The following is a 23,504-nucleotide window of genomic DNA, read 5'->3' on the forward strand; positions in this document are numbered from 1 at the left end:
ATACTGAAACTCACATACCAACTCAGATATACAGCCACTTACATATTCACTCGCTGATACAACCACGCTCACAGTGACTCAGCCATACAGCCACTCATGCACCCACTCACTCACCCATAAAGCCATTCAGTCACTGAGTCACCCATACAGAAACTCACACACCCACTCACTCCCTCATAGTTGCTCATACACTCACTCACCTATACAGTCACTCACTCTTCCACTCACCCATACAGCCACTCATGCACCCACCCTGCCACTCACACAACCACTGACACACCCTCTCACTCACCCATACAGCTACTCACACACTCATTCACTCACCCATACAGATACTCACACACCAACTCACTCAGCTATACAGCCACTCATGCACCCAGTCATCTTTTTATCCACTCACGCATCCTTTAACTCACTCATACAGCCACTCATCCATACAGCTCCTTACACAGCCACTCACCCACCTATACTGCCACTCACCCACCCATGCAGCCATTCACACATCCAGTTACTCAGCAATGCAGGACCCTACATACCCTCTCATTTATCCATATATCAAACACCCATTTAAACTAACATATATATGTAGACTTATACTGACATGTTTACAATGACATACCAACAAAAGGTCCTTTATTTAGTTTTAGTTTGTTTTTTGGAAAACTTTTTTTATGTTTCTGAATTAAAAATAAAATTGGGTGTATTTTTTCATTTCCAAAAACAGCAACTGAAAAATAGAACTAAAAAAACCTTATGCGATAGGTTCAAACAAAAACAAAACAAATTAACGTATGACATTGCTTGCCTTCCACAAAAAGTGAGTGTTCACCCACAGATATTACCCTATTGCACTTCCTGCAGAAGGTACCCATATCCTTTAGGTCAGGGATTACTTTATAGAATTATTCAGTCCCAGGGACAGCAATGGTATTGCCAGCTTGAAGTTCTCCTGTAGCATGTGCTCTTGCTGCCTCTTGGTCTTAGTCTACTCTGAAAAGGTCAGTTGGGTGGATTGTTTGGAGGTGCTTTAGCATTGATGTTGTGCCGTGGCTATATTTGTTGCCGTACTTCAATATAATATTTTGAGCAAATCTTGCATTTCACCTCTCATGCCACACATGTTTTCTCACCGTAATGGATTGAAAAAAACTTTCATGCAGTACTTTTGTTCCTTGTGGGAACCTCTTCTTCCTCTGCAAGAGATCACTGGTCTTCTAAGTCTTGCACATAACTAGATGTAAATGCAGCCATTTTTTTAAATGCAAAAATACACCCACAATGATATGGATGCACTAGCTCTAAATGGAGGTGTAAAACAAGACTGCTACAGCCAGAACAAAATAAAAGTGGGAGGGCACTTCCTCTGTTGAGGCATGAAAACTATTTCAACCAATCATATTCCTTTATTCATGTGTCAGATGAGATTTGCGATGACTGTTATGTCTCAACGTCACAGCGAATACCAAAATATATTTGAGATCTTGCGTATTACAGGGAAATTCTTGTGACTACATATGTTAAAACATAGTTTTAGCAAACCCCTTACATCAAGTATACATTTTAATATGTCTGTATATTATTTTAAGTGATTAAAAAATCACGCTGATTTCGCAAAGTTTCTGCGGTACTACAAAATACATATCATCTAGTCATACAGATACTAATATGTACTCACTCCCTTGTACAGTCACTGACACAAGTACACACTCACCCATACAGCCACGCAGCCACTCTCACACTCACTTGCCCATACAGCCACTGACACTCTCACTCACTCACTATTCCATACAGAGACTCACACTAACTCACACTCAACCATACAGCCACTTAGACACCCAGCTACTGACCTGTATAGTCACTCACACAGCCACTCAGTCACCCATACAACCACTCACACACCCACTCATCCACCCATACAGCCACTTAGAGCCACTCACCCATACAGCCACTCACACACACACTAACTCTCCAGTACAGCTACTCACACAGTCACTCACTCACCTATACAGACACTCACACATCCACTCACTCACCAATGCAGCTACTCACACACCCACTTATTCACCCAAACAGCCTCTCACACACTCACTCACTCAAACATCCTAACAGTCGCTCTGACACTCACCCACATACAGATACCCACAGTCACACAGCCACTCACATATTATATGTTAGAATTAGTATCACTCAGTAGTACACAAAGTATACTAATTTAACTTTTGTGATGCCATGGTATATATGTTTAACACTCATAAACGTTTAGAAAACACTGACAATCACTTGATGTCATCACTGATGCCATTTGAGATGTCATGAGTATTGTCACTGACTGTGTGATGAGTAATGTAATATGTGAGGTCATAAGCAGTGCATTGCAGGGGCGTAAGTTATAGTTAGCTCAGGTAACTATAACTGCTAAATTTCACTGGTTTTGTACAAGTGAAATCTGAGCCTAACTATGTAGGCCTCGGTTTTTTCAGTTGGAATATATATATCAATATCTATATATTGATATATAGATATAGATGTATATATCTATATATTGATATATATATATATATATAAAAGTCCACCACAAATAATAAAGGCGCTATCTTGTTAGGTCCATTAAAGGTTTCAGTAATTTAAACCTGAGCACAACCCCTGGTAGCTATGGCTCACAGCAGACATGCTTAACGTAAGAAAATGTGTAAAGCATTTAGAACTTCAAAACCTTTAAAAGGTTGAAAACCCAACACAATAGAAATCCTACTCCAATTTATAAAAATAGAGAATAATTTCATGAAGAAAAGACACAAAACAGCAAAAATCCAATAAAGATAACTGAAGATTTTCATTTCTCAAGTTTACATTTTAAAACTAGCACCAAAAAGTGCTACGCGCCTACTACGATCATCTGCTTGTGTTTGACTGGGACCTAGGCACGATTTGAGACCGACTGCAAATCAGATGCAGAAACCAGGTTCGACCCGGTTGGACCCAGTCACTTATTGTCTGTTGTAGTTTAGCTTATAGGTTTCTCCACACCTTGGCTTGGTGCATAATATAAGGAACTAACACCAGAGCACAATGAGCACTGTATGTAGGAGGGTAGCCTCACTTCATTGCAGTCCTTAATTAGAGGCTGTGGTTGCAGGTTGGTCCCATACGCACTCATTTTTGAGGACTTAAACTGATATTACTGCCTGTAAATTTCACCCAGAAAAAGAGCAAGAAAAACACTAAAGTGGAACAAAGAGAAGGAGAAAGACAGAAAAACAGTGACAACGTAAGAAAGGAGGGACGAAAAAGAACCTGCAAGAGTGAGATAAATGGGCAAGGGATATCTGTTGGTAGAATAAAGAGGTATGAGGTGGCATTGGTAATCAGCCCACCCTATAGTCTTCGGGTTTCTGATGAAATCTTGTGGCCCCACTGTTGACGATGCCACTAACCTGTTGCCCGGCTCAAGGCTCAATCCACAGGAGCGACGAGAAATTCCCCACACTCTTTAAGACAGCTCACGGATGAAGAAGTCAAAAGCACACACATCCATAAATATTCATAAGGTGAGGAATTTTCTGGAAGCTTTAGTATCCACCAGGAATAATTAGCAAAGGTAAGTAACTTTCTTGAACATCATGAATTATTACAAACAATTCACACTTGTACTTGTACAGACATTAGTGCAATGGGGCCAGGTAACTTTCAGCATAAAGCCAGCTAACTGCTTAGGCCACTTTGTACATTTCACAGAGCACAATAAACTATCCCCTAATTCAGTGAGTAAATTGAAGGGTCTTGGACCTTACTGATTGTACTGTATTCTTATTTGGTATGCTTAATACGTACATCGATAACGTAGAAACCATAACAAATTATACATCCAATCAAGGAGAATTCTCGATTGTATATAACGACTCAGTCTGGCCTGAAATTTGTCTTGATTAATTCTTGATTGTTATAATTTGTTTAGTATAAATTTATGTCTAATTAGCACTGTAAATGTTATTACATATTACCGTATAAATTGTTGTATTATGTAATGTAATTTGCACTGTCTTTATGTTCCCAACTACGGTTTATTTGACCTAATAATTTAGAATTTTTGTATTAATGCAAACTAATAACATTAGGGTATACTATTTGAATATAAAGTTATATCATAGTTTGTGTATTTTAAGAACCTTTCTTTCTTAGAATATTATTTTTGTATTGTTTGTGTTATTGGAGACATCTGAGAGTTAATGCAAGGTTCACAAAACTAATGTATTTACATACATTAACAAGTGGCACATTCCCTGAATCTAACACAATATTAAAAATGTTTCCAAATATACTTTTCATCCAAGTAAGCATGCTTTGTGTGCACGCACAGTCACTCCATGACCAAAACTAAAGGATTTAAATTGTTTTTGTCTGGTAGATTAATCCATTGTTTGAAGTGACAGACACACAGATGCATGTTCCTTCTATTATAGACATCGGAGTTAGCTCATCGTCTAATCCTGAGGTAAGAGTAGAACGAAATTTGTGATGTTTTTGTTTTTTATCCAGAGGTTGACATATTACAAGAAACAATGTCATATTCTTGTTTGCCCGGTCATTGGAGTCAGTTAGGCCACCCAGTTTAACTTTCTGCAGGCCACACTAATGTAGTGTCTATCTGTTAAAGTATGCTTTTCTTAAAGTACTGTCTTAAATATTATGCTTTTCCAGGAGAAGTAGCTTAACAAATGTTTTTAATACTGCACCAGCATAATGTCTTGTCACAGTTGTATGACGTTAGTAAATGGCTTAACCAAGCAGTGCCTTTACCACGCAATGCCTTTATTATGCATACCTTTACCATGCATACCTTTAGAATAAAATGGTAAGCATATATCAGGTAATTGAAACATATATATATATCTTATATACTCACAAAAAAAAAGGTTACAAGAACGTTATAGTTTGGATATGGAATGAAAAAAAACCTTAGAAATGTATTGAAGAAACCAAAGGTTATAGGGACTTTATAGTTAGGCTCAGGTTTCACTCGTACCAAACCAGTGAAATTCAGCAGTTTTAGTTAGCAGAGCTAACTATAACTCGCGACTCCGCAATGCACTGTTTATGACATCAAATATTACATCACTCATGACCTGGTCAGTGACATCGCTGATGACATCTCAAATAACATCACTCATGACCTCATCCAGTAACTGAGTCTTTTTAAAAAGTTTGAGTGTTAAATATATATATCAAGGTGTATTGTTGAATTAGTGGGTGTATGAGTGCCTGTATGTATGATCCAGTGGGTGCATAACTGACTGTATATGTGAGTGATTAGGTGTCTCAGTGAATGTATGAGTGAGTGACTGGTTGTATGAATGTCTTTATCAGTCTGTCAGTTGGTGTATAAGTGGCCGTATGGGTGTGTGAGTGGGTATGTGAGTAGCTGTATGGGTAAGTGATTGGTTGTATGTGTACCTCTATGAGTGTCTGTGTGGGTGGGTGAGGGGGGTGTGACTGCTTGTAAGGGTGAGTGGGTGGGTTAGTCTGTCTGTATGGTTTAGTGAGTGTGTGTGTGTGTGGGGGGCTGTATGGGTGAGTGAGTGTGTGTATTTCTCTGTGGGTAAGTAAGTGGATGTGTCAGTGGTATCTGGGTGAGTAACTGGGTATGGGAAAGGCAGCATAATGAGTGATGGGGTATATGAGTGACTATGGGTGAGTGAGTGAATGTGAGAGTGGCTGTATGGGCGAGTGTGTGCTTGTGTCAGTGACTATATGTTATTGAGTACATGTTTGTATCTGTATGAGTGAGTGAGTGATTATGTGTGTGTCTGTTGTATCTGTATGGGCGAGTAAGTGGCTGTATAATTGACTGTATGGGTAAGTGACTAGGTGTGTGAGTAGCTCTATGGGTGACTGCCTCAGTGTGTGAGTGGCAATATGGGTGTATGAGTGGATATGTCAGTGGTTGTATTAGTGAGTAAGTTATTTTTATATATATGTGTTTGTTCATATTAGTAAATATATTTATATATATTTTAAAACATTATTTAAATATATTTAATTTATATTACATTAATGCTATATTTTTGTATATAGATTTCTATATTTATGGACATACCATTATATCTATACAAAAACAATATTTTTGTGATCGATATTTTTGACACAGTGCTATGGTGTCACGATATTTATGGTTTCGATATTGTGTCAGTGAACAGACCATCAGATGTCAGCATTTTTTTAATATCTCCCAGAGGACAAAAGGAAAGAAGCAAAGGAAATACTGCTAGAAGGGGAAAAGGCCTCTTCAGAGATCATCGATGTGGCTATCGACATCTCTTCAACAGCCTTCCGCCAGGTCGTAGGAGTGGCTTCTGCGTTGCCAGGGTTGGTTGAAAGCAACATAGTTTTGCCCAGAAGTGATGGCAAAAATCCTGAACATGCCATTTGGTGGGGAAAATCTTTTTGGTAAGCATGTGGACGATGCCTCGCTACCCATAAAATCGGACACCGAAACTGCCCACTCACTGGGTACCTTGCAACAGCGGCGCTTCCAGCCCTTTCGAAGGGGCAGATGGCAATTTACATTTCCAGTCCCTTACCAGCACACTAGATACCAGCCTTACTCTCAACAGGGTTTTAGATCAGTATATTCTTCCCATCAACCATACAGGACGACCACAGCGTCCTACTACTGTAGGCAGCCAGCGTTTTGACATCCTCCGACTGGAGGAAAGTCACAGGACAGTCCTAGGAGACAATGATATGTCACAGGCACCAGTCAACTTAGTCTCCCTTCACAGTTTCAGAAATCCCCTCTCCATATTTTACAAACAATGGAAGAGCATCTGTTTCAACAAATAGGTGTTATCCATGGATGGAAACTCCATCATGGTCACACCCTGGAATTTGCTCAAAAGCCTCCTAGTTTTCCACCACGCAAAACATCGCATAGTCATCTTTCTTTGCAGCAACAGGAAATGTGTTTACTTCTAAGATGCGATAGAGGAAGTCCAGTTGTGTCAATGCAATACCGCGTTTTACTCCAAATTCTTCCTCATGAAAAAGAAGTCAGGAAAGTGCAGAAATGGACCTGAGACTCCTAAACAAATTAATCAAGAAACAGTCTTTAAGAATGTTGTCCCTGCAGTAGATTCTGCAGCTCATAGATACAGGGGTTTACATGACATCCCTGGACCTACTAAAAGGGCATTTCCATATTCCCATCCACATAAAGCACTGAAAGTTCCTGAGGTTCAAGGTGGCAGGGTGCCATTGCCAATTCAAATTGTTTTCTTTTGGGCTACAATCTGCTCCCGGGTCCTCACAATGTGCATGGTGCTGGTGGAGGCTTTCCAGGGGAGATCAGGGCCCTAGATTTTCCCGTACCTGGACGACTTGCTCATAAAAGGACCCACTACAAGAAAATCAACTTGGGCTGTCTGAAGCTATTCGAAACTCTAGGCCTCAAATTGAACAGAGAAAATCTGCTCTAATCCGTTCCATGTCAGCTGTTTTCCTGGGGCAATTCTGGATGCAAAGATTGCTAAGGCTTTCCACACTACTTAAAGAATTCTTACACATTAGCACAGGTGCACCACATAACAAATTGGACAACGATTTATAAAAAATACATGTCCACGTATTCTTCCAAATGTCTTCCTTTATTCAATGTAGTCTTTAAAACATAGTACGGGTGATTGAGATACAGCCGACTCATTTCGTCCTTGTGATAAGGACTTCTTCAGGGCTGTTAATTCAACAAACATAAATGCATTTATAAAAATATATACATAAACATCAGACAACAACCATTTACACATTACAAATTATTTACAATTATTCTTTGGACATAAAAAACAATGATGGTTTATTTTTTGGCATTCTAATGTTCAACAAAGTAATCATTTTCATATTCAAGTATTATAGACTAATGTGCACGTGCAGAAACCGAAAGGATACCAAAATACACAGTGAAAAGTGAGGACTAGAGAAATCATATAAAGTAGGGTAGAGAGAATAAATCCCGCCATCCAAAATAAAAAATAGAAAGGAACCAGGGTTGTGAAGTTGCATAGACTAGAACAGAGATCAGACCAACCAGGTGAGGGAACCAAAATCCCAGTTCATATGTGAACCAAACCTAAAAAATACCTAAGTCAAGTCAAGTCATAGAATTTATATAGCGCACTACATACCCAGAGGGTTTCAAGGCGCTTAGGAAGGGGAGGAGGATTACTTGTCGAATATCCACGTTTTAAGTTGCTTTCTGAATGCTAGGTGGTTCTGGGTAAGGCGAAGGTAAGCGGGGAGTGAGTTCCATGTTCTAGCAGCTAGGTAAGAAAAGGATCTGCCTCCCATGGTGGTCTTGTTGATGCGAGGTACAGTGGCGAGGGCTTGGCTGGAGGAACGTAGTTGGCGGGAGGGGGTGTAGAAGGACAGTCGTGAGTTGAGGCATTCTGGCCGATGTCGTAGAGTGATTTGTGTGCGTGGGTAAGCAGTCGGAAAGTGATCCTCTTATTGACGGGTAGCCAGTGGAGGTCTTTAAGGTGACCAGAGATGTGTTCGTTGCGTGGGATGTCTAATATGAGCCTGGCTGAGGCGTTTTGGATTCGTTGGAGTTTCTTCTGGAGTTTTGCGGTAGCACCTGCGTAGAGGGTGTTTCCGTAGTCCAGTCGGCTCGTGACCAGAGCATGGGTGACTGTTTTCCTTGTTTCGGAGGGGATCCAGCGAAATGTTTTTCTGAGCATGCGAAGAATGTTGAAGCAGGAAGAGGATACGGCGCTGACTTGTCTGTTCATTGAGAGTGAAGAATCCAGGATGACGCCTAGGTTCCGTGCGTGGTCTGTCGGGATGGGTGCTTTTCCGAGGGCTTCCGGCCACCAGGAGTCGTCCCATGCAGAGGGGGATGTACCTAAGATAAGGACTTCTGTTTTGTCTGAGTTCAGTTTCAGACGGCTTTGTTTCATCCATTCGGCAACTTCTTTCATTCCTTCGTGTAGGTTGGTTTTGGCGGTGCTGGGGTCATTGGTGAGAGAAAGGATCAGTTGAGTATCATCCGCGTAAGAGATGATGTTGAGGTTGTGTTGGCGTGCGATGGCCGCGAGGGGGCTCATGTATACGTTGAAGAGGGTGGGACTGAGTGAGGATCCTTGTGGTACGCCGCAGATGACTTCAGAGGCCTCGGACTTGAATGGTGGAAGGCGGACTCTCTGGGTTCTTCCGGTGAGGAACGAGGTGATCCATTCAAGTGCTTTTCCTTGGATTCCGATGTTGTTGAGGCGTTGTAAAAGGGTGCTGTGGCAGACTGTGTCGAATGCTGCAGAGAGGTCAAGGAGGATGAGGGCGACTGTGTCCCCATTGTCCAGTAGAGTTCGGATGTCGTCTGTTGCTGCGATGAGGGCGGTCTCAGTGCTGTGTTTTGCTCGGAAGCCAGATTGTGAGGGGTCGAGGGATTTGTTGGCTTCGAGGAAGGCGGTGAGCTGGTTGTTGACAGCTTTCTCGATGACTTTGGCCGGGAATGGAAGAAGCGAGATGGGGCGGTAATTTTTGAGTTCGGTGGGGTCCGCTGTGGGTTTTTTCAGAAGGGCGGTGAGTTCAACGTGTTTCCAGTCTTCCGGGAAGGTGGCGGAGTTGAAGGAGCAGTTGATGACGTCTCGGAGGTGCGGTGCTATGACGGAGTCTGCTTTGTTGAAGATGTGGTGAGGACATGGGTCTGTGGGGGATCCTGAGTGGATGGAGTTCATCAGGCGGATGGTGTCCTCAGTGGAGATTGGGTTCCAGTCGTTAAGGGTGTTACCAAACAGATCTTTACTATAATGTCTATCTAGATAGGTAAGCCATCAATTAAGGATGTAAAAGATGCTTCCGTCCTCCAATATATCTGAATGAATGAAACAGATGCATTAAGAATCCCTGAGTACCAAGGAGCAATTAAATTGATAGGTATCGGTATAGGGACGCATACTTACTATATTAAGTTTTATAATTAAATGCCTTAGAATAAGAACTTTGGACGAGCGGGAATGTAGTAACTCCCAATTTATTAATTCTAATCCCAGGTTAGGGAAATTAAGGATGTGCAAAGATAATTGCACAATGCTGTAACCGACCTAGGTCAAAGAAAGAAAGGTATAGAGAATAGTTTACAATTTATAATTTTAATGTGCGATATGAATCTGACTTCAATAATCTGAGTATTTTAAAAGGTGAGTGGTAACTGAACTAATTCAAGTAACATAAATAATACAAACCGGAAAAATAAAATTAAACATCTCCTATGTTATTATCAGGTCCCTTCCTAAATAAAACTTCAATGTTCGGCAATAGTTCAAACTGAAAAAGCTGGGGGGAAATAATCCGCCTTGTCAAGCAAACAGCAAAAGTAGGGCACAACCTTCTCACCCGGGAAAGATGCAAACTCTCCCCAGTAAGCGAACCTCACTAAACAGGGAACCAAGATGTATTAGACTAATCCATTAAGGGCAAATACGATGGGGGAATTATAGTGGCATATATATTTTAAATTGGGATGAGACAAAGTTTTCATAATGATTTATCCCCTAATATTTACAAAAAGCTGGCAAAATTAAGCTCAAGCATAGAAAAGGGAGTATACTCCTATGGAACTACATTGTCTTTACCAGATAGAACCCCAGGGGAGTAGCACTTCCACCACCCATTATGTCCCACACCAGCGAGATCCAAAAGCCGAGACAATCCTAGCCACGTCAAATAGCCAATGTGTAGCAGCTTACCAGAATCAGTCGAGGCAGTCCTATCCACATAAAGACCACCGGATGTCTTGATATACCTAGGCTCATGCGCCTTAATCAGAAGCAGCTGGCGCGAAAAAAGGAAACCAAAAAATCGATATTCACAATAGCCGCCATCTTGTAACAATGAATATTAAGTAAAGTCCTACATAAAAATAAACCGAACTATATTTGAGAATGATCATCTCTTCCAAAGAGTGATGTTTTCCATGAAGGGGTTGTCTTATTGATATATATGTGTGTGTTCATATTTGCCTATAACGTTATTAGCCAAATTGTGTGCAAATCCAATCTGTACCGCAACACACTTAGATTGGTAATAGAAATCACCCTGAAATGGAGTTTGTTTCTCAAAGCAATGACCGATAATGCCACTACAAAATCAGAGGGTACGTGTATGGGTTGTTTTCTGTTGTCAAGAACTTAGCTTATTTCCTCCAGGGCTGCATGCTTTGGGATACTAGTGTAAAAAGTTAAGTCCCTGGTTACTAAAAGCTGGATGTGAGGTGTAAATGGATAGTCCTCTATCAGAGGCTTGAGTGCTACTCACAAAAGGGTTAATAAACACGTCTATATATTTACAAACTGGTTCCAGAATAGATCCACTCCCTGACACTACTGGACTGCTAGGTGGCTTGTCCAGTCTGTTATGTATCTTAGGGAGAGTTAATATGCTGAGGATTCTTTTTTTTTATTCAAATCAAAGTTTGGACACTAAGGTAATGTTCCACTACTCCTTTGTTAGTCAGTTCTTTGATCAACTAGCTAACCTCTTGCATGATGTCTGCGCTCACTTTTGTGTGGTGGTTCTAATCTTCTTTGAGCCTGCGTGATCTTTCATGTATTCAAACTAATGGACATTTGTGCCTTGGCTCTATCATACCATGGCAGCTCACAATTTATAAGAGATTACCACCATTGTACCAAGGCCAACCTGTTACCAGGAATTACCACCATTGTGCCAGGGCCAGTGGTTTACCAGGAATTACCAGTATGTTGGCAAGGGATAACACAAAAGTGTGTGGTTCGGCATTTTGCCAAGGATTACCGCATAATTAGCATAGTGTCACAAATTAACATCATTTTGTCAAGATCAGCCTCTTGCCAATAATCACCACCATTGTGAAAGAGCCAGCATGTTTCCAGGGATTACTACTGGTGTGTCTGCGCCAGCATGTTGCCAGGGATTACCCCATTGTGTCAGAGTCAGCAGATTGCTAGGAATTACCAGCATTGTCCCTTCTCCAGCATTTCACAAGCGAGGTAGTGATGAAAACATTTACTTCTTATGCGCACTCAAACACAGCTATAGACTCACAGACATATACCCACACACAGATCTACACAGACATGAAAGTACACATAAGCCCACACACGGACAAGCACAACACACTTGTATACACACACACACGGGAGAAACTTTTTTAAACATATCTTTCCAATCTCTGCAGCTGCTCCTTTTGACCTGCCTCTTCCCTCATCTGATCGGTACTCCCAGGAGGAGGAGAGTGGGGAGGGTGAGGGCTTCAGGCAGCCTGGGATATGTGGAGCAAAGATTAGAACAAGGGCGCTGTTTGGCCTGTCATGGCAGCCTTAGGGTGGTCTTCCCTTAATCCTTTTTCCTCCATGTTTTGCTGAATCTTTTTGTTGGACTTAGGACTCTGAGCACTGTACTATTTCTAATCAATGCTAAAATGCATTTGCTTCTTCCCTAGAAGTGTGTAATTGGTTTATACCTGATTGGCCTACTTAATTTACTTGTAAGTCCCTCGTAAGGTGGTATACCACATACGCAGGAACTGTAAATTACATGCTATTAGCTGCAGCACTAATTGTGCCACCCACAGAAGTAGTCTATCAAACCTATCTCTGGTTGCCCCTGCAGTGCCTGTGGGTGCAGTTTACTGACAGTTCAACTTGGCATTTAAAACTACGTGCCAAGCCTTAGACTCCTGTTTTATTACATCAAATTCAGCCCTAAGGTGGGTCCTAGGTAGCTCTAAGGGCAGGGTGCTATGTAAGTAAAAGGTAGGAGATGTACTTTCATTTTGCATGTCCTAGTAGGGAAAAACAGCCTGTTTCTTTTTTTAATACTGTGAGGCCTACTCCTCTTAGGTTAGCACTAGGAATTCCTTAATACATGTTTAAGCTGTAATTCCTGATCAGAGAGGAGTAGCTTTTTCATGTTTCATATGTTTGGAATGCTAATGATAAATTCTTACCGGTAAAGGTGGATTTAACATTACTGTTTTAGAACTGTCACATTTAAAAAGTGAACATTTCTCTGCACTTACCGCCTTGTGTGCCTTACAGCCTGTCTCCAATACACGCCTGGAGTGGGTGACAGCTACACTTTGTGCATTCTCTCTAGACGGCCACAACACAGGAAGGATAGGTGTGTCTGAGTACATCTGAGTACATTTGCATTCTGATGGCCTTGCCTGGGCAGGATGAAAGGGATGGGCTAACACTTCAATTGAATATGTAGTGCCCTGTCCCCACACAAAGGACTGATTTACCCCCCAATAGATAGCCTGCCAAACAGGACTGGACTGACAGGGGGACATGTGCACTTCTGAGAGCTGCCTTGAAGTCACCCCCCACATCAAAGGCACTTTTGGGGAGAAGTACTTGGTCTCTGACCCCCTAAATTCAGACACTTCTGGATCTTGAATTAAACAGAAGGACTGCTGTGCTGCTTAAAGAACTTAGCTGGACTGCTGATCTGAAAGGCCTGCTTTTTGGTTTCTTGCCCTGCTGCTCTCTGACCCTGCCGAAGGAGAGCTGTAGTCTGCCTTCCCTCCAAGTGATCTCCAAGGGCTTGTTGGCTTGCCTCATGTTGCTTGAGACTCAGGATATCAAAGTATTTACCCCTGCTCCTGTGCCTGGCTCACTGGAAGTAACCCAGATACTTGCAACACTGATTTTAACACATCTCCTGTCTGTGTGTAACAGAACCGGTGCATCAACTCATTTGCAGGAGTAAAATGGGTGCATCACCTCGGAACCAGTGCTTTTCCTTCTGAGATTGATGCATCGGATAAAGTATCGCCACTGCAGGTGCTTGGTGAGATCGACTCATCGTCTTGAATGTGTGGCAGAATCCAGTGCATTGCTTGACGCCTCTGGACTCCGGCACAGGTCTTCGGAACTGACACATCGCCTTCACTGTGTGGAGAAGATAGACGCATCTCATTGCTTGCGACCAGGAAAGGTACTTTGTTTACCGCAGCCTGTGTGGATCCTGTAGCCAGCCTGCGCTTCCACGAGGTCGGCCTGAACTTTGAATTTGCCCTGGTCCAGCGCGACCTAAATTAACCTTTTAGTGCTACTTGCTTCTAAGCGCCTTACTACATTTATTCATTTAAAATTCAATATCTCAACTTCTGTAAATTGGATCTTTGTCGTTTTGGTCTTGTGTTGTTTATAATATAATAATCTGTTATTATAATCTTGTGTGGAGTCTTTTTGTGGTGTATTCATTGTGTTACTGTGTGAGTTTCTCCCACAAATATTTTACATATTGCCTCTTTAGATAAGCCTGACTGCTCTGTGCAAAGTTACCAGTGGGTGAGCACTGGTTTTCTTTTAGTGTGTATATAGCTATCCCTGAATAGGATTGTGGCTTCTGCTTGGACATGGTACATACCTTTGCCAACCAAAAACCCAGTTTCTAACAGGCAAATATATAAGTGCTGGGTCCAGGAAGGAATGAGAGAGGCAATGGGGACCAAAAGAAAATGTGGGGTAGGGAAGGTAGGAATTAAACGGAAGTGCAGAGGTGGGAAAAGAGCTTGTCAAATGCCTGGCAGGGCCGTCATTAACCCCCCACTTTAGCAGCTTCAGTGGGAGAGGTGCCATTGAGTTATTCTGTATCGCATAATACATAGAAATTATTGTTTATGGCTCCTTTGACTTTGCTCAGAGACTCTGTCTCCAAAAGAAGCACTTAAATACTACACTCAGAGGATAGTGTTATGGGGCCCTGGGTTGTGGGAACAATGGAAGAAGAGAGTATGAAAGGGAGGCAGAAATTAAAAGATGGAAAGGAGGGCAGGTGGAGAGAATGATTGATGGACAAAGGAATAAAGTGATGATGTACAGGAGGAAGATGGGAGAGATAATGAAGCACGGGAAAGATGGCTAGAGTGAGAACTAAAGATGAACAATGGAGAGAAAGAAGTATGGGTAATGAAGGGAAAGAAGGAAAGTTGGGTGGATGAAGAAGAAAGGGGAGGATTAGTGGATAAACAGACCAATGGATGGATGAACGGATGAAGAGAAAGGTGGGGAAAAAGACAAAACACTGAACGGATGGAGAGGATGGATGGATGAAGAGGAATCGGGATTGGAGAGGAGGATAGCTGAATGGATGGAGAGGGGAGAAGATAGATGGATGAATAAAGGAGAGAGAAAGATATAGGAGGTGAGGATGAATGAGAGATGGAAGGATGGCTGGATGGACTAAGATGGGTGGATGGAAGGAAGAAGGCAGAAATGTGGGAGGGAGGAATGGATGTAAAAGTTGGAAAATACACCACTTGGTGAGATTCGTTTTAGAATTCTTCATGGGGCGCAACCCCCTAAAAGAGTTGCAGGCTCACTCGCCTCACATGCTCGCTCATTGTCCTTTAAGGAAGGGTTCAAAGTGGGTCGAGAGGAGGGAGGGGCTATTTTTCTCACCTGCCCAGGGACTCTACAGGTGTGAGGAGGGATAATCAAGCTTATTATAGGGGTAGGAAAGGGAAAATGGTCAAACGGTCTAACTGGAGGTGGGAAAAGGGTGACTGGCTCAGCAGGATGGGGGTTTGAACAGCCATCAGATGTTCTGGAAGGTGGAAGGGGAGGCCCTGGCAGACATCATGAATGAATTGTTTCGTTCCAAAGATCTGTGCGCTGTGTGTACACGACTAGTGTCCACAGATATATTTAGTAGCGCGATCAAGCTCTGAAAGAAATGTTTGTTTTACAGTGATTTTGGACTTCTATTAACCAGAAGGAATTTCACACTACCTTTTTTGTTGTGTCGATTATGTTTTAAAAGATAGTGTACCACCATGTCATGTATGATTCTGATTTTAGGTTTATGATATAGTAAATATATTACGACCGTAAAATTGTAGCAACCCATTCTCGTTCATTTAGTGGGGTATTTCTGTTGCGTTTCAGGGTTGGTAAACCTTGTTCATTGAAATGTAAAAATTTAGCAGCGACGAAGTGAATTTCAGAACTAAAAAACGTGTTATCTTTGCCAGTTTGCTGTGTTCCCCAGCAGGGGGTGCTGTAGGTTAATGCAGAAGTTGTTGTCTGCGCATTCCTTGAGTGAAAAGCAGACGGTTTAGCTTCATTTTAGGGTATTATTTCGGAAACGAATCAAAGAATAAATTGAATAAAATCGTTGCTGTATGAAAGATGAAGTGTCTGCTTACGAAAATATAATTTCTGCTGAAACCAGCGGAGGACAGATGTGTTTCTTTCTCAGATAATTGATTTATTTTTATTATTTTGCAGGATTATTATGACATTTAATTTGCATTGCAAAGTTTCATTGCAATATTTATATGTATTAAGTAATGATCAATGATTTGGAAACAGTTTTTGAAGCTGGGAATGAAATGCCGTACAGTACAGATCCATCAATCAATGATCCTTTCTCTTTATCATATCATAACTTGTATTTAGTAGGAGTATCTTCAATAGTTTTCCTAATCATTTCCAGTTTTTAGAAGAAGTAGAATTCTTTAACCACTCTGAATCACATTTGACGGTCCCTCATAATTTCAAATGGAGAAAATGTAGTCATATCATGGCAGTGATTCTGTACAACCATACTGTTTTTAGGTCTCGCCTTGCTATCGTGTAAGCGATCGCAAAGCGAGACTATTGTAAAGGGCTTTTAAAAGTGCTCCCAAAAAGCGGATTGCATGGCTGGCACGCGCACAATCACGTGCATCGTGCCGCCATGCAATCCGTTTGGCATCGCACTTCAAAGGGTCCGCTCCCCCGCCTGGAATGCGCTCCCCCGCCCCCGCCAAGCACGCGCGCCACGCTCCGCCGGGCTTGTCTTGTTATTTCAGCTGCATGGCTGCACTTCTGCTTTCTGCCATTTTTTTTTAAATGTAGCTCTCGGTATCATTGTATTTTTATAAAATGCTAAACTATCACAAACCAGGCATTAGAGCGCATAAGTAAACAGCGCCGGGTTTATTACCAAGAACCTAGCATGCAAACAATTCATGAACCGGCAGCGTCGATCTGGTTTCTCTCTGACCTCAATAATAATTGTATATATTTAAAACACCACAACTTCATCGGGCACCAGGCATCATTGGCTACTTAAATACATGTCCCTTTATAGACGGAAAGACACTTTTCAAGAACTGCGATGACACGTGAAAGAGATAAAAGAAACTGCAGCCTTTTGACGAGATGTCAGTATTTTCGCACTTCAAAGGGTCCGCTCCCCCGCCTTGAATGCGCTCCCCCGCCGCCGCCAAGCGCGCGCGCCACGCTCCGCCGGGCTTGTCTTGTTATTTCAGCTGCATGGCCGCACTTCTGGTTTCTGCCATTTTTTTTAAATGTAGCTCTCGGTATCATTGTATTTTTATAAAATGCTAAACTATCACAAACCGGGCATTAGAGCGCATAAGTAAACAGCGCCGGGTTTATTACCAAGAACCTAGCATGCAAACTATTCATGAACCGGCAGCGTCGATCTGGTTTCTCTCTGACCTTAATAATAATTGTATATATTTAAAACACCACAACTTCATCGGGCACCAGGCATCATTGGCTACTTAAATACATGTCCCTTTATAGACGGAAAGACACTTTTTAAGAACTGCGATGACACGTGAAAGAGATAAAAGAAACTGCAGCCTTTTGACGAGATGTCAGTATTTCACTTTATTTATCCAAAGACGCATTAATGAAAACTGACGCAAACAAAAATCTCCTGAGAATAGTGTGGTAGGACAGAACCAGCTAGACTTGTGTTACAGGAGCGCAGTGCTGTGCATACATTAAATCCATGGGGCTGGGGTCGAGCGGTCATTACAAGGCTATAGATAAAAATCTTGCCAACATTGTGTTCCTATTCTAGGACTTCAAACCCAAGGAATGGTAAGGAGTATTTAACATTCCTTATATTTATTTATTGTAATTCAGCAAGTGACAGCAATTGTGAATTTGCAGTAAGAAAGTGAGCTCCCACCAAAGTTTCATCCGAACACCTAATGTAGAAAAAAAATTAAGATCATCACTTTAATGTAGTAACATCAGTTGTCTTAGGCATTTTTCTCCCTACTACATAAAACATTTATTTGCTGCCATCTAGTGTGTTATCTAGGTGAAACACCGAGAACTAAACCAAGCTTTTGCAGATCCGGTTATATAGACAGCTTTCTGTGATACTGTCACAGCAACTATTTTCCTTAGCTTTCACAGAAGTTTAACTTGCTCCCAGGCGTGCAACACCCATTGGACTCACAGGGCTTCGGCCCCCCCTCTTTCCCGGCGCACACACAGCCGCACCCGAGCACTTCACCGGTCTTTAAAATACCATTTGCATGTTAATGAGGCCTCGCTGTTGTTTCACCCCTTCTAAGAGCCCCTGCAGCTCCACTCTGCCTATGGCTTAAAAGATTCAGCCCCCCCCGAAATTTTTTCTTAGCCCCCCCCCCCCCGAAATTTGGTTCTAGTTGCGCCTCTGCTTGCTCCAGTTCTTTCTGAAGACATGTTTTCCTTATTTTTTTTATGAATGAACAATTGTTAAAATACACTGGTAAGTTTATTTACAGCATAGAAACTGACTTAAGGTGTACACTTTAAAATGGGGACATCTCCCCAGCAGGGAGACGCATCTTACTTGTTTACTTCTCTACGCCCAGGGGACCAGAGGGCGATACTCTTCAGTAGCACCCATGAACTAATTAATCGAGTTACCTAACTTGATTTAAATTGGAGTGCCTATACATACTTTACTATTGATACCTTAAAAAGCTGCCACCAATCGGCGTGGCACTTTCAAGTTTTGTCACCAATGTTGGATCAGCACACCTTCGTTGGAGGAAGTGCTTATGATATGTAACTGCAGAATTTACTGTCCAAAGGTGGAGCAGTGAAGCACTCTGTTTATGACTACCTCGAATTCTCAGAATAAGCGGCGTGTTTTGTTTGGATTGTTTACTTGTAAAGGGCACAGTGGGTCTGGCGCTTGAGGCATTTTGCTTTTATGTGAAATGTAACGCTGATTAATTTGCAAGAAAAAAAAAAGTGCTGCATGGCTAAATACTGATAGCTATACTTATTGCTGCTTCTCTAGTCTCATCAGTAATTCTTCATTCTAAGTACTTTAGACAGCGCTGCAGCTGCTTCTCTGGTCCCAGTGGTGTTTCCTCATTCCAAGTCCTCTAGGCAGTGCTGCAACTGTTTCTCTGTTCGTACATCCACTACACTACAAACCAAAACACATTGATAAAAGACATTGTCATTTACAACGCAAATATCTCTAACTCTGACAAATGCGAGACCTATTGCATTGCAAATGCTTGTTGAATTCGTAGTTCCCAATACTCTTTATCCACTCTCTGGCATATGAATGTGGGTCGCACATACTAGGTCTCAAAGTTTTGAACGACTTATCAGAATTAGCTGACCTTATACAATTTCTAACCATTCTTTCTATGAATAAGTCCATACTAGACCACCCGAAATCCTATTTTAACTCTTTGATTGGTTCTGGCAATACCTTCGTGACGGATCACAGTAATGTTTTTCTTAATGTAGATGTAGGAATTACTCTATCTCCTCTCCATCTTATACCATCTTCCAAAGTCCATTCATTCCTAACCTCCCAGTAAAGTCTTATTTCAGATTCAAATGCTCTTTTTGTAGGCTTTCCATTAACCATGTACGCCAACACTTTTTGTAGTTGTCATGATCACCATACTCTTTCATCCAAATTTCCTTCTCAATAGCTGGAATACCCTGATCATGTACCTGTCCTGTGTTATACTCCTCCCATTCGACACTCAAGTCGTTAATCTGCAAAGGCATTCTAGACCAGAAATCTGCAGTTACATTTTCTTATCCTGGCATATAAACAATTCTATGCAAATATAAAAGGGTTCCCCTGCTAACAAATGTAGTTCCTAAGGCAGGGATAATCTTATCAAGGGCACAAAAAATCTTAGGCAACTCTAAATTCACAACAAGTAAGATATATGATAACACAACTAAGGCCACATAATATAATGACCCGAGGGACAACTAAATTAATATCAAATTGTATACATTTATTATTCAAACTATAATATTCAGTATACCCTCTCATCCATTCTCAACATACATCAAAACAAAAGCACAATAAATGATTTAGGTGACAAAATTCATCGAATAGTCATAATTAATACTCATAGTACATGATGTAAGAAAGCAAAAAAGCGCTTGCCAACCGCGTTTCTCTTTTTTAAAGATTTCAGCAAGAAAAATTATGTATCCAATTCTCAAACAATGGCCAATAGATAATATATTTTTCTCTACATGTGTTTCGGCATAACATCTTCTTCAAGAAGGCACATGCTTTATATGTCGTGCTGTATCTGTGGACATAACAAAACCATGTTATAGTTATAAGTGCCCTCATATAGATACCTATAGCAACTGCGGTAAAAATGGTTTGTAAGCCAATGTTCGTGCATATTCGTGCACTACATGCATGCCCCACATTCATATAGGACATGCCAAAGGTCGTAGGTCACCTCAAAGTGTATACAGATAACCCTGAATATAGCTATAGAGAGCAACAGAGCGATAATGAGCACAAGATAAAAGCAGTGATACACCAGCACCAAATGTGACTGTCCAATATTTATCACACACCTTTGTCCATCAGCAGCTACAGCAGAATAGGTACATGCTGTAAGCAGCACTATGTATAGGCAGCCTTCTCAGGCTATGTGATAATGAATGAAACACAAATACTTAAAATAAGATGACATTTATAAATGTTGGGTTAGAGCAATAAACCGACTGCCCGATTCAGTGGATATCTAACCTGGATAGGGAAAAAAGAGAAACATTTCGATGAGTAAGGCGCCCGACAAACATGCACCTAACACTTCTAAAACATGTTTTAAAACTGAGAGGACAAATCTTGTTAAGAAAATAGGCCTCACCCAAGGGCTCATGAATAAAGTGTAATCCGTGATCTGCAGGAGGCGCCAAGCACCGGGGCGTGAGTCACAAGGTTCACTGCATCTGATGGAAAGGTAAACTTCCTCCTCCTCCTCACTGCAGTCTGGGGGGTCAGTTTCTGGGCCCTGCCTGCTTCTAGAGGCCAGAGTCAGGCTATAAGCAGGCCTTCTGTGATTTGTTATTTTCTCTGACCTGCCTGCTTCTATAGCCCCCTGCATTTACAATGCCTACTCTATTCACCTAGCTGCTTCTCTAACATGCCCGCTTGGTTAATCTGCCTACTCCGCACACCACATGTTCTCTAAAAAGTCTGCTTCTGTCTATTTCTCTACCCTGCCTGCTACTGTAACCCAACTTGCTCTGTCAGTTAATGACTTCTACAACCTATTTAGTTCTGTATATCCTGCTTCCGTCTGTCCTGCTCTACTAAGCCACATGCTTTCTTAGCCCACTTGCTTCGATGACTGTCTGCTTCTATAACTCAGCTGGCCACGTATCGTGCCTGCTTCTCTAATTTGTCTGCTTTTATTACCTGGACACCAAACGTCAACAAAGCTCTCTCCCTCCAACATGTGCCTGCTCAAGAGCAATGTGGAAACAAGCATTTGCAATGCAATAGGTCTCGCATTACCGGAGTTTAAGCTATTAACATTGCAAATGACAATGCCTTTTATATTATGTTTTAAAAAAGAAAAAAAAAAAACATTGTCATTTACATTGTCAATAGCTCAAAATAATGTAAGTGCGAGACAAATTGCAAGTTTATTGGATGCTCGGAACAGCACAAAAGCACATGGAGTGGGTGCTCCCTCATCAGTAGATAATGAAATTAAAATGAAGGCATAGTTTATATATTTACAGATGCTCGGACTGCTTGGTCTAGCTCACACTCTGAATACCTGTTAAAGCACATGCGGGGGTTGTACTGATGCCTAGCATCCCACAACTATCGGACGTGAAACCGGTACCACACTCTGCGTTCGCCTTAAAAGGAATCCAGAACCAAAGAGGCTTGTGGTGCATTTGCAACTGTACAGTGAACATCTCTACTGTCTGTCTCCAGGCGCCCACCATATTAAGAGAGTATTTACCGACACTAACAGCGTGCAGTGTATATACAGTTACTAAAAGGGGAGAACGACTAAAATAAAACTGTAATACCTCTGGATGTAAAAGAAAAAGGTAATAAATATTGCAAGCATGAAACGGCTCAATACGTCTAGACTATGGGAGTCCACAACAAAGTTTACAAGATGAGAAGCAGTACCAGAGTTCTAAACTTGCAACAATTATTGCAACCAACAGATATCGAACATATTCATGAGATGATTGCAACCAACAGTTATCGACCATATTCAAGAGATGATATCTTGTATGGGAACAATGAGAATTATATAGCCTAAATGGCATGGGGTGCTCGATATGCATCACATATGTCTCTCACTGTTACGTGTGGAATATGAATATAGTTACTGCAACAGATGTGTTTGGAGGGCATAGTCCATGGCCATCTATCCAATAAACTAAATTTGACCCTACATGTAGGAATGAAGTAATCAGGCTAATAGTATGTCACGTGGAGCATGATTATGCACTAAAAGATATAACTTGGTGCCATGGGATTTCACTGCTTAGTCCTTTGGTGTATGTATCTAAGGTAAAAATCCAGAATACTTCCCTGTGTTTGTGGATTTCATTACTGTTAGTACCCGATTTTGCTTCTATCTTCTCTAAGATTAACCATTGAATCTCTTCTGGTTTGTGATTTAGCTCAAAATAATGTTTAACAAGAGGTGCTACTAGTTTTCTTGTCCGGATAGCGGACTGACGCTCCGTCAACCGAGTTGAAAATGTCCAGAAGGTTTCACCTACATATCCTAGCTGACACGGACAGATCAGAAGATATATGATGTTACTGGTTTTACAATTGGTAAAAGTTTTAAGACTTAGACTATATCCATTAAAAACCAAGCTGGCATTTCGAGAGCAGAATTGCATGCTTGCAAGATGTACATTTAAAATTCCCCCAACTATCGGGCTGCTTCCATCTATATATTTGTGTATATACTTCTTGAGCTATTCAATGTGAGATCTTACAACGTAGTCCTTCAAATTCTCGTTTCCACGATGAGCAAACATAGGTCTAGGAATATATTGATCTTTTTCTTTCTCTGCATTCAAAATGTGCCAATTGGAACAGATTGTGTGATGTATTTTCTGATTAAGTACAGAGTGACATTTGACAAATACCAGCTTTGGTAAACTCTTTGTTTTTTTTTGGTTTTCTAACAGATGCTGTCTTTCATAATAGTCTGCCCTCTTGTAGATGACTTCTCCTTCATTTCAATGGCCCGAGTCATAATCAGATAAATGAGGGCTTCTTTCTGAGATTGCGGGTGAAAACTATTTAAATGTAGCAGCGTATTCTTGGATGTGGTTTTCACAAAAAGATGAACTTCCAATTGTTGGTCTTTGTGTCTTATGCTGATATCCAAAAATTCAACCTGTTCAGAGCTCATGTCAAATATGAATTGCATATTTTCAGCACATAAATTT

At 41.3% G+C, this 23,504-nt stretch overlaps 1 protein-coding gene across 6 annotated transcripts in view; it reads left to right on the forward strand.

Moving 5' to 3' along the window:
• LOC146855326 (uncharacterized) overlaps positions 1–23,504 on the forward strand; it is a 915,814-nt gene that overhangs the window by 598,400 nt on the left and 293,910 nt on the right. For 4 of the 6 annotated variants that reach the window (XR_014981308.1, XM_085653035.1, XM_085653038.1 and 1 more), the window contains one exon: positions 4,406–4,492. The exons of 1 other annotated variant lie outside the window; for it this stretch is intronic. Coding sequence is in view for 4 of the 5 variants with exons in the window: in XM_085653035.1 (XP_085509161.1) it covers positions 4,406–4,492 (87 nt within the window). In the remaining variant the exon portion in view is untranslated. Of the gene's footprint in view, positions 1–4,405; positions 4,493–13,064; positions 13,349–23,504 lie in introns of those variants that run through there. One more of the 6 variants, XM_085653039.1, reaches the window with a different exon arrangement.

This window comes from Triturus cristatus, chromosome 4_1 (assembly GCF_964204655.1).
Source record: "Triturus cristatus chromosome 4_1, aTriCri1.1, whole genome shotgun sequence".
Lineage (NCBI taxonomy): Eukaryota > Metazoa > Chordata > Amphibia > Caudata > Salamandridae > Triturus > Triturus cristatus.